We start from the raw sequence: 21,159 nt of genomic DNA on the forward strand, positions 1-21,159 counted from the left end.
TGGAGTGATTAATTATTTTTTTCACTTTCATTTAATTGAGGTATTCGTTAAAGTTTTTGTACATATTAAATTATTTTACTTAATTCCGCATTCTTAGTTAAACATAGAAATTATTTTTCTAAGTAATTTTGTTATTCACGGTGGTTCCATTGGGTCGCATAACAGAAACTTGCATTAGGCAAGTATTTAACATTTTATGATACAAATTTTTATCATAAAAAACACTTTCTATACATGTTTGTTTGGTGAGATATTATGAAAAAACATGCAAATTAATTTTAGTATTAATTTACTGTAAATCTTAAAAGCGTAATTGTTAAATACTAATTGAACTAAAGAAAACATCTATGTTTACATATAAAATTATATACATACTGTACAAAATAATTTTAGCAAACCAGTTTGCAAAATTTTCATATTAGATGTTGGTTAAGGATGAGTTTTAAAATATATTTCGCTTATATTATATAAGAAATAAATTAAATTTCCATGAAAACCAAATTTATATATAAATATATATGTGTGTGTGTAGTTGGACTAAATATTAGCAATTCAACTAAGTGTAACCGATTTGAAACAAAAGGAAACTGTATCTGATTGAAACTGTTCACGTAATATTAGTTAATGAGACAAAAAATTAAGATTTGAAAGATGACATAGGAAATTATATATTTGGTTTTTAATACATGAGCTACATGGTTTTAGATAACCATAAATTTTGTTTTCAAATTAGATTGTCTGGTTTCAAATAAACTAAATAATATTTTAATTGTCTTAAAAGAAAATGTATTGCAATCGTTTCAGCCTAATTTAAGTTTTTTTTTCACTTTACGCATAAACCTCAGTTCTGTCATACAACAGTAATTTAGTTTTTGACGCAATTTAAAAAATATATATTTTTTTCAAGATAGTTACTTTAAAGTAAAAGAATAACGAAAAATTGGTATTTTATTTAGTATTTGTTGTATAGACATGAGTTCTAAAACAGAATTATGGTAATACGACTTACATGATTAAATGTGCATAGTATAAAAATCAATTGAGGAAACACTTACTGCAACGTTGCGAATCTGCTCCCCAGCAAACCAATGAAGTATCTCTGCGATTTGTTTAAATATCCGGGTCCTGTGTTCTGGAGGAACAGAAATGCAAGATGATTATTAAGACCAGCAGGTGAGAACTGGCCGGCAGTGAGCTTTTTTTTTCCTAACCTAACTAAAACTAAGTGTGTTTGCGAGGGTTCCGGGTTAGGGAGGGAGACTAAGTGCGTCTCAGGCCGAAGCCTATACGCTCTAAACATGCAGGGGTTAAGCCATGCAGGAGAGGTAGCATGTATCGTGTGCTAATAGGGGGATTGACCAGCCATGGCCAGCCATGGCACCATGACAACTCCCCTCACTGATTAAAAACTAGAAAAATTGGGCCCAGGTAAAACCTGCATAGACACAGGGAAAACCCTGGGCCCTGACATGCGGGATGCAAAATTCCATGCGTTAATATGAAGCAGGTTGGTGACGGGAGACAGAAGGATGGATCTGGAAGAAGAGTCTGCCATGCCAGCCCAGGGTGGTACCTGGCTGAGTGGCCAGCTCCTCGCGCAGAGCCTGCAGCAGGCGTGTGACGGACACAGCGGCGCCCACGCGCAGTCCAGCCGCGGTGCTCGCTATGGCCTGCAGCTCCGGCACCAGACTGGGGTGGATCAGCGCGGGGAAGTAGGTCTTCCTGCTCCTGGTCTCCACCCCTGCAGGCGCAGCCGTCACACTCGCCGCACTCTCCCAGCAGCATCTGGGCTAGGCCCCAGGTGAAGCCTGCCTGGGCTCCACTCCAACATTTGTAATGTGCGCAGACTTCCACTGCCATTGTCTGAAGTAGCTTGGCTCCTGGGTTGTAGCCGTGTCCTTGGCGCATAATTCACACACCACAAATGGATTGGTTACACGGCTACAAAACAGGAGCCAAGCTACTTCGACTCTAACATTGTTCTGTGAATAGTTCTAGCAGAGGGAAGATGGATTAAAAAATATTATAAGTGTGGACATGCGCCATGACTGGTTCACACTGCAAGGCACAGAGGAAACCTGAGAAACGGACAGAAATTTTGTTCGAAAGTGTGTACTGTACTGACGTTGTGTTTTTCAGCTAATCTGTTTCGAATCATCCTTGAATTCCTCTGTTCGTCGCTATGTAGTCCAAGGTGGCTGTGTGTGTTTATTTACTGTTCGTATCACAACTGTCTCGTTGTCAGCCCAATGTATTCACTTGTATGTAATATGCTAATTTTCTTTTTTATTTCTACCAAGGTAATCACTGTGATGTATATGCATTTAACATAAGTCATGGGTTTATTTCCGGCATGTTTTTTTGTGGTTTGTGTATTCATCATTGTTTTTCCGTTATGTAGGTATTTTCAATGACACGCAGTGTAAGCTCGCAATGGCTAATGTCAAAATTAACGTTGTAAATCACACTAGCAACTATGTCACTATGTCCGAGAGACTTACCTACTTCAGTGTTCCCACTAACGATACGAGACATCAGCTCCGGGTATTTATGCTTAAGGGTGAGTACTTCATCAAGACTTGCAGGTCGGAACCACGTTGTTCTTTTACCCTTAATTACAATGCTTCGAGCGAACTTATCAGGTGACATCTGTAAACATGAATTACAAACGATAGCAATATTGTGTCCAGTAGAGTTAATAATTAAGTTATGTACTTCTAATAAAAAAGTGGCTTGGTACTAAATAAAGAAAACAATGCAGAAACATTGCTAGTAATATATTAATTGATAATAGACTGTGGAAAGACATAGCACCAATTCGCTGCCTCGCATTCCAATTGTCACTTGGGTACCCTTGTGCCTTCATCCGCATAACTGTATCACTAAAAGTGCAAGTATATTTAAAACATATGTAACTTACAGCAGATATTTACCTTGAGCTCAGGAGGAAATATCGGCTCCTGAGACGCATCGTACGGTACGAACTCGGTCTTGTCGTAAAGCTCGCCATCTTGACTGACGACTGCGGGGTTCTGGTTCTTGCAACATTTGTCTCCAAGAGCACAGACACCGTTAACACCGTTCACACCATTGACACCGTTCACACCATTCACACCGTTGGTGTACTGAGCAGCCTGTCTTCTCTCCCACTCCTCGGTGAAGACGCGGAACCCTTCCAGGATTGGTCGGTAGCCGGTACATCGACATAGGTTGCCTGCAAACAAGTATTTTTTTTTTGTCATATTCATATAAATTCACAGTGGATTTTTAACTCATTTCAAAGGAACTTCACAAGTTAATTTTATGCTTAATTTTTTTCATGTAAAACCATTCTTTAGTGTATTATTTACAACTGTATTGGTGAAAATATATAATTGTTAATGCTTGAATTTTTTTTTTCAATAAAACACTCAAAGATGGATTCAGTTAACATGGTTTGTGTATTTATTTGCTATATAATTGTCTTTATCTGTCTTACAGCTCGTGTATGGACTAAATCAGAATTAGAAATGCTAGCAAATACACAACAAAATTTTTTTAGATACTCATTAGGAATGTTTAAAACAGAAAAATGTAGACAGTTTACAGAACAAAAACAATGGGCTTAAAATTTTATTTTGTAGTTCTGAATAGTAAAATACCTTAAATCACAGATAAACAAATAATTATAGTCTCTTTAAAACTCCAATGGGCATTCTTGAAAATGATAATGTAGATATCATTATTCATAGTTAATTCTAATATTCCTTGCAAAATATCTGGTTGTGATTCAAATAAAAAGAGGGGTAAGCTTTAACATACCACTGTATAAGATCGAAAAGCGTTATGATTGTTGCAATGCAGACTGTAAACAAAAAAAAATGTGAGGGTGCCTTCCAGTACTCGCCAGTATGTGTAAGCTTGTAACCTCGGTAACGAGCAAATTCATATGTTCTTATGTTGTTCATGAAGCAAATACGAACCTCGGACACGAAATCTATCGTAGGATTCTTTAAATTAATGCCTAGCGTGATAAATTAACTGATAAACTATTCGCTTTTCAAATATCAAAATTTCTGAATGCGAATCTCACGCATATTTTCTGCGCCCGCCACCAGACTTCGCTGCCTGAATCGTAAACGCAGATAGCAGCAAGGGATGAATGAAATGTTTATTTTCCAATACCAGTTATGATAGTTGTGGTTCCAATTGAATAACTGGTTATTAAGGTGGTTGACGTTATCATATATTGTGCATAAGGATCTGTTTTCAATTAATTACTATTCCACTTGCAAACAGGGACCAAAAGATCATTAAAGCATAAAAATTTGAAATCTTTTTTTTTAATTAAAAGAAAAAATATATAGGATTCGCGGTTGCAGATGTAATTATGTGTTATATGACCCAAGCATATAATTTAATTGCATAGTTACGAAAGAACTTCCACTGACTGAAAAAAAATATATTTTATATAATTTAGCTCATATTTCACTTAACTTTGATGTGCAGATGCTATAGCCTATTATTAAAATACTGATCATCTTGTTGAAATTCACTAAACTATAACTATAAAGTTTACGCATACGATAGAACTTATACTTATATGGCATTACTAAATTATTGACCTGAAACATTTTAAAACATATTATAAGACTAAGTATATTTTTGAAGAGTGTTTTTGCTTAAACACCTGAAATCAGTCTGTAAATATTTCCTACAAACATATCTTAACCTTATTGAGCTGGTCCATTATTACTATTAAAAAATATGATTTTATTTTATTCAAAAAAAGGAAAGAAAATTTATTTTTTCCTGTGAAAGATTCATGTTACAAAGCACGCGTTCTATTGCTGTGATATCAAGCCAATTGGAAATTTGGAAGGTGAATGCATATTATAATCGTTGTGATGCCAGTTTTCTTCGGTATTTAAAAGCTTCAGATTACATTTTACTGAGACTATTTAAGTTTATCAAATATATTCCAGGGTAGTTTCACTATCCTAAAGTTTCATTTGGCACACCAGTAAGTTTGGTATGTACCCTAATTTTACTACACCTAGGTCCGTCATCTTTGCGTCACATTTTCATCCATCTTCACGATTTTACTCCCAACAAATGCCGTATATGAAAAACCTGAAAGTATTTTATCCAGATACAAAACATATTCTTATCTCGTATTTTAAAAATATCATGAAAGTGTATTAATAATGTGCGCAGGCTTTCACTGCCATTGTCTGAAGTAGCTTGGCTTCTGGGTTGTAGCCGGTGTCCTTGGCGAATAATTTACCGACGTTTCGGTCGACATTGCAGTCGCCATCGTCAGGGAGCAGTTACCTACTTCACCCTACTGATGATGGCAACTTCAATGTCGACCGAAACGTCAGTGAATTATTTTCCAAGGACACGGCTACAACCTTGAAGCCAAGCTACCTCATTAAAATATATTGTTGGTTTCATACAAAAATATTTTAAACTTATAAAAATAATGACCATTTTTTCTTGCAAATGCTTGCTGACCATATTTGTTCAAGTCTGCCAAACTCTTGAAAGTGCGGTACCTTGCAGAGCTGTCTCCATGTCGTGCACCGACGGAGAGCGGTTGTTGCGCAGCAAGGTGTACATGGACATGACGATGCCCGGCGTGCAGAAGCCGCACTGGGAGCCGTGCGACTCCGCTATGCGCTGCTGGACAGCGTGCAGCCTGGTGCGGGTGCTGCCTATGCCCTCCACGGTGGTGACGGCCAGGCCGTGCATGGCGGCCACCGGGGCCAGGCAGGCGTTCACCGACCGGTGACTGCGCCCGTCAAGGAACCAACTACGTGTACTTATGTCCACACCTCATAAATTCATCAATACTCCCCCAGGCATGTGATCCCGCTAGGGCTTTATCCTGGTTAGGAGAAAGATGGGTCTTTTACATGCCTGACACTGTTACCAGTGCCAAACATGGGTTCCGAGAACCGGGAAATAGATACGCCATTTCCAATCGCGGTATGTTACCGGAGAGCGCCCGGCTAGGTCGAGAGGTTGAGGAGACCCATCCCAACTTCAGGCCCCACCGACCCGCCCCCAGCTCCGCCGTGAACCCCCAGACCACCTACAGAGCTATCCCCCTCTGTGGAATCTGAGCAGCACCGACACGGAACCATACCTCTCACATCCCTGGGACCCCTCGGTCACCCAGCTCAATACTTCCACTCGTCAACAGGGTGGGGACCCTTCGGAATGTTCTCCAAGCATAGGAGGACCACTACCACCACGTTTCCTACTCCAATCCTGATCCTGAGCCATTACAGGAAATCTCAGCAGGCAACTATCACAGTAAAGGATCAGTCCCATGGTACCCTTCATTTTCAGGTATAGTGCTTTCCCGGGCAGCATCACGGAGGCCGAGTCCCCTCGAGTCAGGACATGGATGTCCTTGGGTACTTCAATATCAGCAAGTCTCCCGCCCGAAGGTTACAACTGTGCCAGAGCCCGGGTAGGTAAGGTAACACCAGACCAAAGACTGCCTTAATTACCGACCCTTAGACTATCCCCCGCCCAAGGGTTACAGCCTTGCAAGAAACTAACTACAGTAGAACCTCTCATATCCGACCATGACGGAACGGCCAAAAGGTCGGATATACGTAGGAGCAAAAAAAACTCTTTTCCCAGCTATACAGCATGTACAGTAATACAACTTTAATTGTAAAAATTTTGCTGTATACATTTCAAACATTTACTGTTGTTAAATTATAAATGAGGAGATGAATACAATGTAAGCATAACTTATTTAAAGAATTCTGTAATGGATTTTTTTCGACGTGACAAAGTCAAATAAATCGATGAACGCCGGCTGCACGCACAAAAAAATGTCCCGCGACACACATTGTCCCGTTACTCTGTGTCCTGTTACGCTCATTGTACGCTTGCGCCGCATCTATCTCCCTTCCACTCGATTGGAACAACCATCGATTTCACTTTTTCGAGGCACATTAAACTTGAAACACTCCCATTCGTTTCCTACTTTTCCTATCATCGTCCTATCCTTAAAAGATTAACACAGATTGTAAGAAGTTAAATAGCAAACATGTAAAAAAGTTATTGTTAAAATAATCACTACGTTAAAGTAATAAACATATTTGAATTAATGAGTGCAAGTAAAAGTAAATTTATCAATTAAATTGAAGACTCCTTGTTTGTATCTATTTAAAATAGTGATAATTCAATAAAAATGATTCAGTTTTATTCATAAAAGTATGCAATCATTTCATCAATGTTTGTTCTGACGTTGTCACGTTAAACTATCGTCCGTAAACCGACTTTACAGACAACCAAATTTTTTCAGTTACGTCAATCTTGATTTTGCGGAAGTGTCCCTCCACTAACAGTATTGACGTTAAAAAACATAGAACAGTACAAGATTATAGTTTAAGCACATTCTACTCCAACAATCACGGCTGAACTGACAGTTTGCGACTCGAAAACATATAGGTGCGTCACTTTTTCAAGTCTGAACAGGTTCGCCAACCACGGAGACTAGGTCGGATATCCGGAGGAGTTGGTTGTGGGAAGGTCGGATATGAGGGATTCTACTGTATTCCTGAACACTACAATGATTCAGTTGGTACTACACCAACCAGGGACGAAACCAGTAAGGATCTACATCAGTGCATGCAAATGCCAGAATTAGTACTCGTGTAACAACATATTTTGGGGCAAGAGAACGCGTTTGGTAACTGGTAACTGCGCTATTCAATAACTAAACTTGTCGAGATATTTGAGCATAGAAACTGTTTTCCACACTTTCTGTGTTCGACAACCAGTTTACTGCATTCCCGATTCGTTTATTATCGAATATCGGTTCTGGGATTCTGGGTGATGGTCATCTCTGAAAAAAAAAAAATGGTAGTTTACGGTTATTGAGTTTAACTTGTTTAGTTTATTTCAAAATAGTTTACAACTTAAACACATTTAAATGTGAATCATTGTTCGAAATGTTTACTAATAAAATGAAACTCTAGTAACGAATACCTTGGAATATGAAGAACAAGATGGAAATCATACTGTCTGGCTGAACTTACAAACTAAAATAACATTCTTACTTAAGGGGAGAAGAAATCTGAGGAATTTAAGGCAAAAAGTACTTATTTTAGGGGTAAGGTAGGATAAAACTTTATCCCTTAAACCTCGAGTACTTATAAATTCTGTAGTACTTTTTACAAAATATGCAACTAAAGCTCCTGACAGATAAATACAAAACCTTCAGAAACCAGCTAAGTTGACACCTAAGTGAGTTATAAGAGCAAAAATATATATAATAGCCGTTCATGCACCTGGGGTCTAAGTGAGGTAATGTTGCATCATGGATTGTGATGTCATGGCGACGCTCTTGGATGACCCTAACAATGACCTTTGGTCTTGAACAAACAGGGCCATATTAGTGACTTAAATGCCGCCAACATGGATTCCACCATTCTGAATTCTGCCATTTTAAATTGAACATCCCACATAACCGAATATTACACTTTTCGTTACGTCCATATATAATTTTGACTACATGTCCGCCATATTGAATTCTGACAAAACATCCGCCATCTTAAATTCTGACATCATTGCCGCCATCTTGAATGATGTCATCGCTAACATCTAGTATTACTTCTGGTCTTCTGGAGGCCGTCATATTGTATACCACCAATTTTGTTTCTGTTGCTTGTTCCTAGAAATTTCCAGCATCGCTGTCTGATGCATGTGTTCCATTACCTAACGATTTTGTTATGGTCCTTATCGATAGTTAGAGCCAAGTAGTCTCGTAGTCTCGTTAAATTTTAGCCTCGTATCATCGTAAACTTGTAGCCTAGTAGTCTTGTAGCCTCGTAGTCAATTGAAGATTTGTAGTCTCATAGCCTCGTAGACTTGTAGCCTCATGGAATTGAAGCCTCATAGAATTGTAGCCTTGTAGAATGCAGCCTAGTACCCTTGTAGCCTCGTAGGCAGTTAAAGTCTTGTAGTATTGTAGTCTTGTAGCCTCGTAACTTCAATAGCCTCCTAGTATTGTAGCCAAAATAGCAGCTAGGTCTAAGACAACAGGAGACAGACAAATAATTTTGGATCACAAGATGTTTTAGAGTCAAAGCCTGCTAAAGCCAAAGACTGTTGGAGGCAAAACTATTTTTTTACAGCCAAATACATATTGGAGTCAAATACTGTTGGAGCCAAAAGACTGTTGGAGCCAATAAATGTTGGAACTAAGACTATTGGAGCCAATAACTGTTGGAGCTAATGATTGTTGAATCCTATGACCTTTGGAGTCAAAAGACTACTGGAGCCAATGACTGATGGTGATTTCATATTACTGAATTTAATGTTCGTGAAAATGTACGTCATTTTCGTTAAATGTACGTAGTCAAGCCTGTATTATCAAAAATTACTACTGAGAACGTATCCTTTTCGTTAAATGAGCTTCCAATAGTGCTTTCTTTTTGATGATTGTGCTTCCAATTGTGCTTCATTTTCGTTTATTTTCTTTCTTTTCGTTTATTGTGCTTCATTTTGTGCTTCCTTTTTGATGATTTGCTTGTTTTACGTTGATTATGCTTACAATTGTGCTTTCTTTCAGTCAAATGCGTGTCCTGTATGTGTGTGTTGTGTGTGTTCATTGCGTATATTTCGTGTTCATTGCATGTCCAGTGTGAGTACTATGTGTCCAGTGTGTGTGTTGTGTATACTGTGTGTGCTGTGTGTGTCCAGTGTGTCCAGTGTGTACTTTTGTTGAATGTGTGTTTTCATTAAATGTTTGTAGTCAAATCTGTAGTAACTCTAAATGTTTTGCCGAGAATACTTCTTAAAATTGCTTCCATAGTGGGAGGTAATTCAAAAAACGAATGATAACAAAATCGGGGGATACAGTTTGGTGTTGCAGCTAGATATATATCAACTTCATCCAAAATTTAATTACACCACTGGATACCTAAAGGATCAAAGAATTCGTTACGCTAAGTGAGGACTATGACGCATCACGAGCGGTGATGGGGAAGCACCGCAATTTATAGGTCATTTTGCTGCGTTTCGATATTTCCATTTAGTATAACTTTTGACTCGGAGAAGCTACGACGTTCGTTTGAGTTTCAATCGTCAGCTCTCGTCAAAATATATCGATTGCATTTATAAAACATTAGTGTAAAATAGTTACAATATATATACGGTGTTAAAATAAAATATATATAATCAAAAACATATAACGTCGGCCTATACGCATCAAAAATACAAATACAAACGCCATATGACCGAGTGAAGCAGTGCCAGGAACGTAAAAGAATGAATACGGCCGAGCGGATCAACGACGGTGCCAGTACATCTGCAGCTGGGGTGGTTGAAATTATTTAAGTGGATGATGACTTCTTAGTGTTCAAACATGATTTTTACATACAAAAAAAAGGGTATTTTATATTTTGTATAGAAAATATTACCTGTTACATTCACGTATTCACGTACAACACACGGCCATGTCCATGACACAGCCACACCATATTTTTTTAGTTCATAACATCTTAGTCTTTATAAAAAAAATCAGGGGTTCTTGGTCGTTATGTAAGTGTAAAACATGTTCCAATGGTTTAAATGCTTGTAATTGATTTTATCGATACTTTAGGTCTGGCAGATCGAAGACTTTTTCTTGATTGCTGGAAGTATGTTATACTAGCTACCAACGAAGTAGGTCTTGAGGTTCGGAAATGTCTGGTCTATACGTCTGACATTGTTCATTACCTGGTCTCGTGGTACGAAGATTCTTGACCTATGCGTATAGCATTATACATAAACTGGTTGGAATGTATTTCGTGCATCGAAAAAAATAGACTTACATGTTAGGCAGCGCGACATCATATTTGTATCTTGCCTTTTGTGTTTTTTGACGTGATAACGTCTTATAAATCGATTAACGCCGACTGCACGCACGAAAAAGCATGACTCATTGTCACGTTCCATCTGAGCTGAGCGTGCAATAACCGGCCAACCACCGTGCGAGAAAATCTTCTATAATATCAAACAGGTTAAGGCGGGCTTTTTAAAAGCAGCAATTTAAAAAAAAATTGATTTATTTGTCCAATTTTGTCAATTAGAATTAACAATTTATTGACATTAATTGGATTTCAGTTTATTTCTATAACTAATTGTTCGTGATTATATTTAAACAAATTATTTAAATTAAATTAGCAAAAACTATAAATAATATTTGAAAATTAAAAAGTATGCATTTTTCATCAATGTTTTCTTATGACGTTATCACGTAAAATTATCGTCCGTAAACCTACTTTACAGACAACCCCCTTTTTTAATAGGCTCTACTAAATAATATCTCCTGATATTATAAAATATTAAGCTCGCAATAGACATGAGATCCCATGGTGTAATGGTTAGCACCGTGGACATCTTTGGTTATCCTTATAACTGGCAGAGAATCGAACCAAAGTTAGGGGAATTTATTGCGTCAATCATTCTTTTAATAAGTGTTTTTTTATGAATTTTGGAATTCTTTCCCGAAATTTTAGGTCAATAAATACGGATTTCCATAATGGTGGCCATAACGGCTTAGGTACTGAAGTATTTTTTGTCTAAAATATGTTTTTTTGTATTGATCAAGTATCGAATCAAGGACGGGAATCCATCGATTGAATCTTTAAATAAATTATTGGGTTTTTAATGAATTTTGGAATTTTTCCAGAATTTAAAGCTAAAAAAATATGAATTTCCAAGACGGCGGTCAATATGCTGGTAGTAGAAGAATTGAAGCTTCTTTAAGGATTTTCCACCATATTTATTGAAATTGATTTTTTTTACATACAATGCATTTTTGTATTATTCATGGTTTAAACATAAAATAGGAATCGATAGAATCAATCATTATATTAGTAAGTGATTTTTGTTATGTATTTTGAAATTTTTTTCTAAACTTGTAGCTAAATAAATACAGATTTACAAGACAGCACAAGATGGCGGACGTCCCACCAATAAATTATTCCTGCACTCTAGTGGACAAAAATTAAATTAATATGGTGGCGACGCCCTCTAGCAGGAGATATGTGTTAACTAGCGCTCCTGGTAGCATGTATTGAAAAAAAATATGATGGCCCGGTCTCGAACAGGTGATGCTATTATTCTTTTGAATTAAAATATTTCAATTCCGAATGTGTGTTATTTTTATATACCTTAATTAATTCTCAACTGGGTAAAAGACTTGATGGCCGTGCGGTCAAAAGCGCATGTTTCCCAAACCAGAGGTCCGAGCTGTTATGGTTCTAATTACAGCGCTTCCAATGTTTTTTGTAAAAAAAAAAAATTAAACTGATTATGCCGATAAGAAAAATATTAACATTAGCAGGTACTGTAACATCGATCTTATGCGCATGAGACAGAGCATTGCTGGCGCTTTCTAGGAGCAAATAACAGAAACAAAGATGATGGAATCCAAGATGGCGGCCTGAAGCATAACATAAAAAAGAAGATGGCCGATGTGACAACCAATATGGCGGCTTCCAGCAGAGGAAAACAAGATGTCGGAAATGACGTCAATATTAAAAATGATAACTATTACGAAGATTGCAGTATTGAGGGATTGTGGCCCTCGATATCAAATTGGCAAAATTCCATGTCAAGGTCGTCCAAGATGGCCGCCGTGATGTCAAAGGTGGCCGTGACCTCAGATTTCGGTCGGCACCACAGGCACCATCTGCGAAAGCCTGTCCTCGGACATATTATTATATACTACCTATTACAATATTTAATAACTTAAATTGCTAATGAAGTTTCCAAGAAGGCATTTACTTTATATTTCTAAAAGGAAGTAAATCCCATTTAATTACTGTATATAGTCCTACAGCTAGTTTCACATATAGAAATAACTTTTTTAGTTCGAGGTTGGTTATAAGTCATGTTTTCATTTAAAAAGACTTTTTTACGATTTTTTAATGTGTTTCATAGGAACCACAAATAAGAATTATAATGGTAGATTCTTATGAACCTGCTACAAAGCTTGGGAGTGAATTTCGGGGAACGAAAAAGGTTCTTGCCACTCACCAATAGCTACTCTGAACATGAACCAGCCTACAAATTCACATTGTTAAAAAAAAATGAAACAACATTGCTAAATTTCAATCTATTTTCAAATGAAATGCCAAATTTTGACGAACAAAAAGTGGACTTTTTTCTTTTGTTCCATTGTTTCCTATTACATACAGATAATTATTGCGCTAAAAAAAAAGTTTTCACATTTTTGTCGGTTAGCTGTCTGTTCTGGGTAGCTATATAATGATAGGTGGGTGAGGCAACTGGTCGAGTGAGCTGAAAGGATACACGATTTTGTTGCAGGACTGCTCGTAGTGCGACACCATGACGGTGCATGCGCCGCAGCCTCCCTCGCCGCAGCCGAGCTTCGTACCGCACAGGCGCACTGCACGGCGTCAAGGAGAACACACGAGGTACCGCATGGCACAACCTCAAACACGCTACCTCAACACATCGTGCAGAGCAACAGGCGTAAAGGACAACACACGAGGCACCACATGGCACAACCTCAAACACGTTACCTCAACACATCATGCAGAGTAACAGGCATCAAGGACAACACATAAGGTACCGCATGGCACAACCGCAAACATGCTACCTCAATACATCGTGTAGAGCAACAGACAATAACTCAGTTATAATTAATAGCATGGACTGTACAAAAAAAATATCTAGCAAGTCACTTGTTTTCATAATATGTTAGGTACAAATACATAATTTAATTTATAGTACAAATTTTAGATTTGCGATTGATTACCAAAGTCTATTCTATTTTAATTCAAGCAAATACGCTTAGTTTTCGTTGGCTTATAAGTTGAAAAAAGCTTTAAGCAAGGCAAGGACAATACACAACGTGGTGCGACACACAGCCATGAGGTACTGGCGTTACACATAGTTTTCACAACGTGGCACTCGAATACAAGTTCCAAAAACAGAAAAATCAATGGAATGCAAACTTTCGGCATCAACGTGTGTAGCTCGAGCTAAAACCAACACAGAAACAGCAATGCTGTCGGTCACAGCAATGCTGTCGGCCCAGGTACCAAAGTGTCACAGTGACCAGTTACAAAACTCAACATATTAATGTAAAATAACCGAAATAATCTGAAACGATGCAAATGGAAATTAAATACATCCACATAAACCGAAATGAATAGGAATCCTAATATAACAAACAAAATGACCTGATACAATACAAATAAAATGTGTACATTTAATGTGTCGTGGCCTGACACTAAATCATGACTACATTACCATTCTTTTTCCAAAAAAATGTTCATTTCTGATGCTTTCCCCACTCTCGTACCTCTACCTCAGAGCTCATACAGTTAAGAGAACTGACATTACATGTTGATGAGCACCACCATTCAGGGACATGTGATCACCACATCGTGGGTAAAAACTTGGAAAATATGTCCATCCAAGCAAATGATAAACATTACTTCCATTTTTAAAGTATAATTGGACAGGTCAAGCAAATATAACTCCCCTCCCCCCCCCCGCAACTCACACACGCACACATAAACACAAGCATGGCACCTTACATAAAACAATAGGCACCTATAACATCCAATCATGGATTTTACCCTGAATCAGAATGATCTGCAAAATATAAATGATAATCAGGAAAAAATACCCACCACAACATACCATAACAGGTACCCACAATTAGGTAATTAAAAATTCTATTCCAATGGTTGTTCATTATCAGAAGGAATGTTGTTAGTAGCCATTCCAAGTCAATTTAGACCCTCTTATCTACAGAAAAGAGCCGATGGGAAATTAACACCTCTGATGTGTCAAGGATGCGACCATCTTATCAATATTTACCAAACGTTTTACAGCAACTTCTGGAGCTAAACACCCCACTCATATACCTCGAATATGTGGGCTAACAGTCGCAAACTCACATATTCCCAGTGACAACAACCAACAGCAAGGCCAGGTTCGGAATGTCTTGGGTAACTTTCCGAGCATCTGAACTTCGGTCACCAGATTATGGACACATATCGTCTTAATTTTCAATGAGATTCACACATAGTTTTTCCCGCCAGGTATCGACCAGGTCAGGTACCCGAGTGTTGTAGCTGAACAAGTATTCAACATTCTCTGGCAGCCTGACCACACTCCCCGAAAAGTCTTGGACGTTGAACAGGTCTATTTTTGCAACACCAAAGAAGGCAATCTACCAACAGTGAAAGTTGTGTGTTTTACGTGTATGGTGGGTTTGTAAGGGGTTTTACAACATTATCAACCTATCTATAGTCAAGCACTACCTGGTACGTATCATGAAGAACTCCCCAATACAAATGGAATGGCTTGTCTGTTAAACCAAACCTTAATAGTTTAGTTAGAAATCGTAGATTTTGTAAAGAGGTTAGGTGATGGAGTGTTGAAAAACAATAAATAGGTGAGCTAACACAGCCTTTGAATATTTTCTTTGTATAACTCGAGACAAGTTGCCTTATTTGTCTAGTGTCCTTCAAACAAACGAGTCTCAACTGCTCCGCCACCAGATAACATGCGCTTACTCTAGTCCCCCAAAATATGATTAATTAGAAACCATTCTTATGGCAAGTATTTTTAAGGCATTGCCAGGCCATAACAAGCAAAAAAAATCACCACGTGTAAAAGTTTAAAAAGCATTTTCTCTAAAGTCACAATTGTAATCACATTCATTTCTCAGGTTTACCACAAACTGGTACCGCAAAGTGTATTGCACTACCCGAAACCGAGAGGGTATATTTAGACACACAGCCCGCACTTGGCTCCTGCATCTACGTGACTGGGGACGGTGGCTAAATGCAACCCGCCAGATGCTGAGATAAAGGTCACCGCCCACCCAAGCAGATCCTTGCTTCGGTTCGACTTGAAGAGCTGCACAGTGGAAACATTCAAGCTCTCAAGTCATCCCTCCATGTTGAGGTGGGATTTTCTAAAGGTTTTTAGAGTAAAGTAAAACTGTGTATTTGACAAGAAAGTACAAATAATTATTTACTTTGATAAACATGATTATATTGCAAGTATTTTATACGACAGAAAATATAAAAAATAGTAATTTTCAATAAGAAAATTGTGTCACAATATGTTTTGATTTAAAATGGCTTGATTTTTTTAAAACTTGTCTATGAACGAATTTATATAGGTGTAATTAGGTCAACAAAAATTAAATGTAAAATTATATCCAACATTTACCTGTCTTGATTATGTTATTTACTTGTATTATATTTTATCAATAATATAAAATATTTGATTTTAAAAAAGAACAAATTGATAAGCAATGATATTAGGTTAAAATTGTGATTCAACAGAATAATTTTTCTCACAAAAATTAAATGACAATAATTTACATAATCCTTGGAACTTGCCATTTATATGCATCGCTACGGCATTATGTGGTCATGAGCCTCCAAAGTACATTATTTTTATTTTATTATTGATTTATAATCTTTATGTTTGTAGGGGAATTACTGTAACTGGTTAGGGACATTACAAAATTATTGGTAGCACATTCATGAAGGGCATATTTCAAGTCAAGCATTCAAAGCAAACAAAGCCCGGAAAAGCAAGGCTTGTTTTTGATGGACTGAAAATGCATAGACTACAATCTGTCAATTTAATTAGGCACTATAGTGTAGAATACATCGACCAGTTGTAATTTAGATACACGTTCGACACGTTGGACACATTGTGAGATTTACATAAGAAGTGTTGTGGTCGTCCTTGGTCGGCAGTCCGTTGCATAACACTCGCCGGAATGCCATGATGTCCTTATTCCCCAGACCACGCTCCATGGGACAACGAGAAGGCATATGTGATGGTTCACACCCAGACCTCGGCATAGCAGGCCCAGGTTATAAGCACGGAGCTGAGCTTTCTTAGTCAGGTGGTTAGGGTTAAACTTAAGTCATGGGTGATTCTTTTTGCTGTGTTTCAGTAAATAACCAAATGGAGTAAAATGCAATCTAACGTAACTATGTAACAAGGTATTCCTAAGCGTCAGTCAAATGATCATTTTCACCTAGTGGTCACGGTCATGACAAGTATCATGACTGTTCATGTGTGGTCTCAAATCCATTCAGAAGCCAAGAACATGCAGACTAAAATATTCAAAATAAAGCATAAATAAACCTATAATATTATATCAGATGTCAACTCTTTGTATCATTAACCTTAAAATAAGGCCTCTAAAACAAAGTCCTGAAATCTGACTGAAATTCTCACTACACATATTTCTAGGAAGATGCTTATACAATCTAGTTACTAGTGAACACTACCACTTTGGTGCAAGATTATTTCATTATCATATTTTCACAACCTTTCTACGAAGTACTTCCTGAAAATAATTTTCTTACAATTTCCCAGCAGTTTCAGGATTTTTCTTACAGCTTTTCTTCTTCTGAAACACTTGTCCCACGCGCTCACTCATAACACCCTGCAACAGGCGCTTCCACTTGTTACCACATCTCCAGCAAACGTATTTTTGCTGGTTTGCACTCAACTGAACTTCAACTGTGATCTGGTACTTCTGTCTACCACTTATCTCTATTCTTCATTCCTCCCATGCTGTTGATCTCCCCGTCGTGAATTCAGGCAAGTGTGTGTGTTTTTTATGGCAATGTGTTTTCACACTTTGATATACAGCTTCCATGTTTAAAAAATTAAATTTATTTACAAGATTACCTTAAAAGGAGTTCAGTGCAGTAGTGGCTAAAAGGATACATTTCTGCCGAAGATAAAACAAAAGGGTCCATTCCGGATCAATGTGTGGATCTACAACCTGAAAAAATAAACAACAAAAATATTTCAACAGTTGATTTTAAAAAAAATACTGTTTAGTATCTTTAAACTAACAAAAGTGAATCAAAAAACTCATAAAAAAATCTGAGTGATAAGTCAATTTCAGTTGTTTAGTTTATACTTACATAACTTTAGATGACTTGATGTAAGTTTTTTTCAAGTCATGCACTCCCATTGCACAAATCTTTTAAAGATAACATAACTTTAGATATCTGTTATGTTGTTTGCCTCATAACACATTACTAATTGGGGTTATCAACAGCCATATACATTTAAAAATGTGTTAAAGAAATAAAAAAAATTCTTAATAATGTACTATATACATATAAATACCATATTTTAAAAGCGCAAGAGTTTGCCGCTTACGCCAATCAACTGAAAGGGTAGACAGTTCATGTGCAGATGCTATTGTTATTTCAACAGAGAAGCATGTAGGATGCTAACAACTGCAGTCGTAATTTTTGAAACAGGTGCTGATGTCTGCACGGTCGGGTGAAATGCCTGGAATACAGCAGGAAAAAGTAAACCGAACGAGTTTATTTTTCTGTTTTGATATCAACACCTGCATAAATGCAGCTATGATCAAGATTTTGTGGGCTCTGCGTACTCATACAGGTTATAATTACCCGGATGGCTTACATTTAAACAGATAATAAATACGTACGAAATCAACTTATGGCCGTCAAACTACGACAAATTTTACACATATATTTTACACATTTTGCCAAACAAAATTGAATTTCAATATGTTTAGGTATAATAATGATAATTCGAATATATTTTTACTCCGACTCGAGTCCAGAATTTTCTCTAATCCGCATTTAGATTTCAGGTCTCATTATTTATAACAATGATAGGTAATTAGCGCTCAATAGAGCTTTTTATTTTAAGTGCTCTGCATGCAATGAGTTCGGGCAGTAGGATGATATGATTATACGTTGTATGACCAAACAAATTTTCAAGGACTTAAATGTTCATTGAGAACCATTTTCGGACTCTATGATAGATGATAGGTAGTTCTCACATATTAAAAATGTAATTTTGGCAATATTGAAATTATATTCTCAACTGTGGCAGTTTATAGGCACCAAATTATCCCAGTAATGTGATGTGTTAAGGTTTCAATTGCAACAAAATTATTTAAATGTGTTTGCTTTTATCTATCTGCTATACCTGAAGGCTATAAACCCAGAGTTTGTAAATGTTGACACATTCTAAATTATCTCAGTACATATAGATCCATATGAAGGGCTGGCACATTCCTTGAATTGTTTTGTGCCTAAAATGACACCTTAAGGATTAATATGATAATACTGCAAAACTATTGCTATAAGATTCAAGGGCACAAGAACTAAAAACATTGTTAGATACCACTGGGTTGGTAACGGCGTCACCCGTTTACCTTTTTTTTTTTGTTAACGGAATTTATTTGCTATGATTAGTTAATTTAGATTTCTTTATTTCTAGTAGATGGTATTTTTTTTATTTTGTTCTTCCAAACTTTCCCGTGTTTGTGCGGTCTGGACGTGCGGACAAGTTGTAACATTTTGACTGACACCTTCGTGGCTTTTCGGTGGAGACGGAGATTCCCGAGTGAGGAGCGACGAGCGAGTGTGCGACGAGCGCCACTGAGAGGAGAGCTGGTTGCACGCCGCAGTGGGCACATGGGGAGTGGCGGCGAGACCTGCAGGTTGCGGCCGAGCGCTGCTCGTCTCCCGGGCTACTGCAGTCCGAGGGTATGGCGAGATGCACGAGTTCCCGGGCCGGGCGAGCGCCGAGGTAGCGGCGTTACATCACGGCGCATCGCATTATTCTCCACCATGAGCTTTCCCCAGTTGCAAGACATACCGGCAGTTGAATCGGACCAAGTATTTTGAGACTCTACTGCACTTAGTCACGGTGAAGGGACTCACGTATTTTCGCCACCACGCATTTAATCATGAGTAATGAAAATAGATAAGAACATTTTCGTACAATAAATTAGACATAACTTTGGGAACCATAATTACAACGGAGTGCGGTTTTGTAATTGTACGTTGGCCATATGTACTTATTAGTGGACTGTAAGTTATAAATACCTTTTTTAATGCATGTATAACTACTTAGGCGTATAGTCATTACCTATGTACAAGTTTATATGGTTGTTCTTGGATAGAGTCATAGTTCGGAACGAAACAGGTATATTAAATTTAAAGAAAATTTTATTTTAGCTTTTGCTAATCTCGAGCCCTATAACCTCACTTTATTATATTTTTTTTTGTTGCTGGATCCTACACTCACATAACAGGGAAGGGCGAAGTTGAGGATATTTTTTTGCCTTCCTGTAACAGTGGAGTGTGGAAGGTTTTTTGTAGTTCCCCGGTGAGGTGAGGTCTAGCTGAAGCCCGGGGCTACAAAAAATAGCTACGCAACTCTTTTCTTTATCCAGCACACACTGGTGAAATGCCGTGTTCATATCTAACACGGTAAAGTAGCCGGCCCCCTTAAATACTGTAACACCACCTCAATTTTCGGTAACGGGAAGGGATCTAACCAAACGAAATTCCCCTGGAGTTTTCTTTTTTACTAAAAAGGCAGGAGACGCAAATAAAGATTTAGATTTTACAATAATATCGTCTTCGTCCAAATTCTGTATTATTTCTCTAAATGCTTTTATTTTGGGTGGCGCGCATTGATATGGAGCACACTTTATGGGACTACAGTCTGTCAGTTGTATATGGTATGGCATTACAGTGCATTTCCCCACTTTTTCTGTTATTACATCGTCAAAATCTGAAATAATGTTTTCAATCATTTTAATTTTTTCGGCCTCCAAATACCCCTTGCATCCCTCTATACCTCCACAAATTGTTTTTCCCTTGGTATTATTTTCAATTTTAATCCGGCACGTGTCAATAAACAAAAACTTCAACTCGCGCCGTCTACCTTTAATAACCGCGCGCGTATGGGACAAAAAATCCATTCCTAACACCACTTCCTGAATCAGGTCCGGAATTACCCAAGAATCTCTAGTCCACAAAAATGTATCTATTTTAAAATGCAATTTCACTTTCACTTTAACGGGTATTTTCTTCCCTTCAGCTAAACAAATCCGAATTTCCTCCCCCACTCTTATTAAGTGGCAGAGTTCCCTCTTTTCCTTTACCAATTTACTCACGAAATTTTGATTTATAAAACTACTACTCACGCCCGTATCCACCAAAGCGCTCACCCTTTCATCATACATTAACACATTAACACAGAGGTTTTTCCCGTCGCGAATAATCGCCAGGCGATGTTAATCTCCAAAACAGTATTTTTTTCTCTCTTCCTAAACCTACAGGCACTGCTATCATG

At 37.6% G+C, this 21,159-nt stretch overlaps 1 protein-coding gene across 2 annotated transcripts in view; it reads right to left on the reverse strand.

Annotated features, from left to right (window-relative positions):
• LOC134541171 (xanthine dehydrogenase-like) overlaps nt 1–21,159 on the reverse strand; it is a 296,422-nt gene that overhangs the window by 213,871 nt on the left and 61,392 nt on the right. For both annotated transcript variants that reach the window (XM_063384402.1, XM_063384401.1), the window contains exons 2-8: nt 17,746–17,803; nt 13,312–13,408; nt 5,538–5,773; nt 2,934–3,214; nt 2,502–2,649; nt 1,574–1,741; nt 1,056–1,132 (exon numbers count right to left, since the gene is read on the reverse strand). In XM_063384402.1, the coding sequence (XP_063240472.1) occupies nt 1,056–1,132; nt 1,574–1,741; nt 2,502–2,649; nt 2,934–3,214; nt 5,538–5,773; nt 13,312–13,408; nt 17,746–17,803 (1,065 nt within the window). The remainder of the gene's footprint in view (nt 1–1,055; nt 1,133–1,573; nt 1,742–2,501; nt 2,650–2,933; nt 3,215–5,537; nt 5,774–13,311; nt 13,409–17,745; nt 17,804–21,159) is intronic.

The sequence above is a fragment of the Bacillus rossius genome, chromosome 18 (genome assembly GCF_032445375.1).
Source record: "Bacillus rossius redtenbacheri isolate Brsri chromosome 18, Brsri_v3, whole genome shotgun sequence".
NCBI classification, from domain to species: Eukaryota; Metazoa; Arthropoda; class Insecta; order Phasmatodea; family Bacillidae; genus Bacillus; species Bacillus rossius.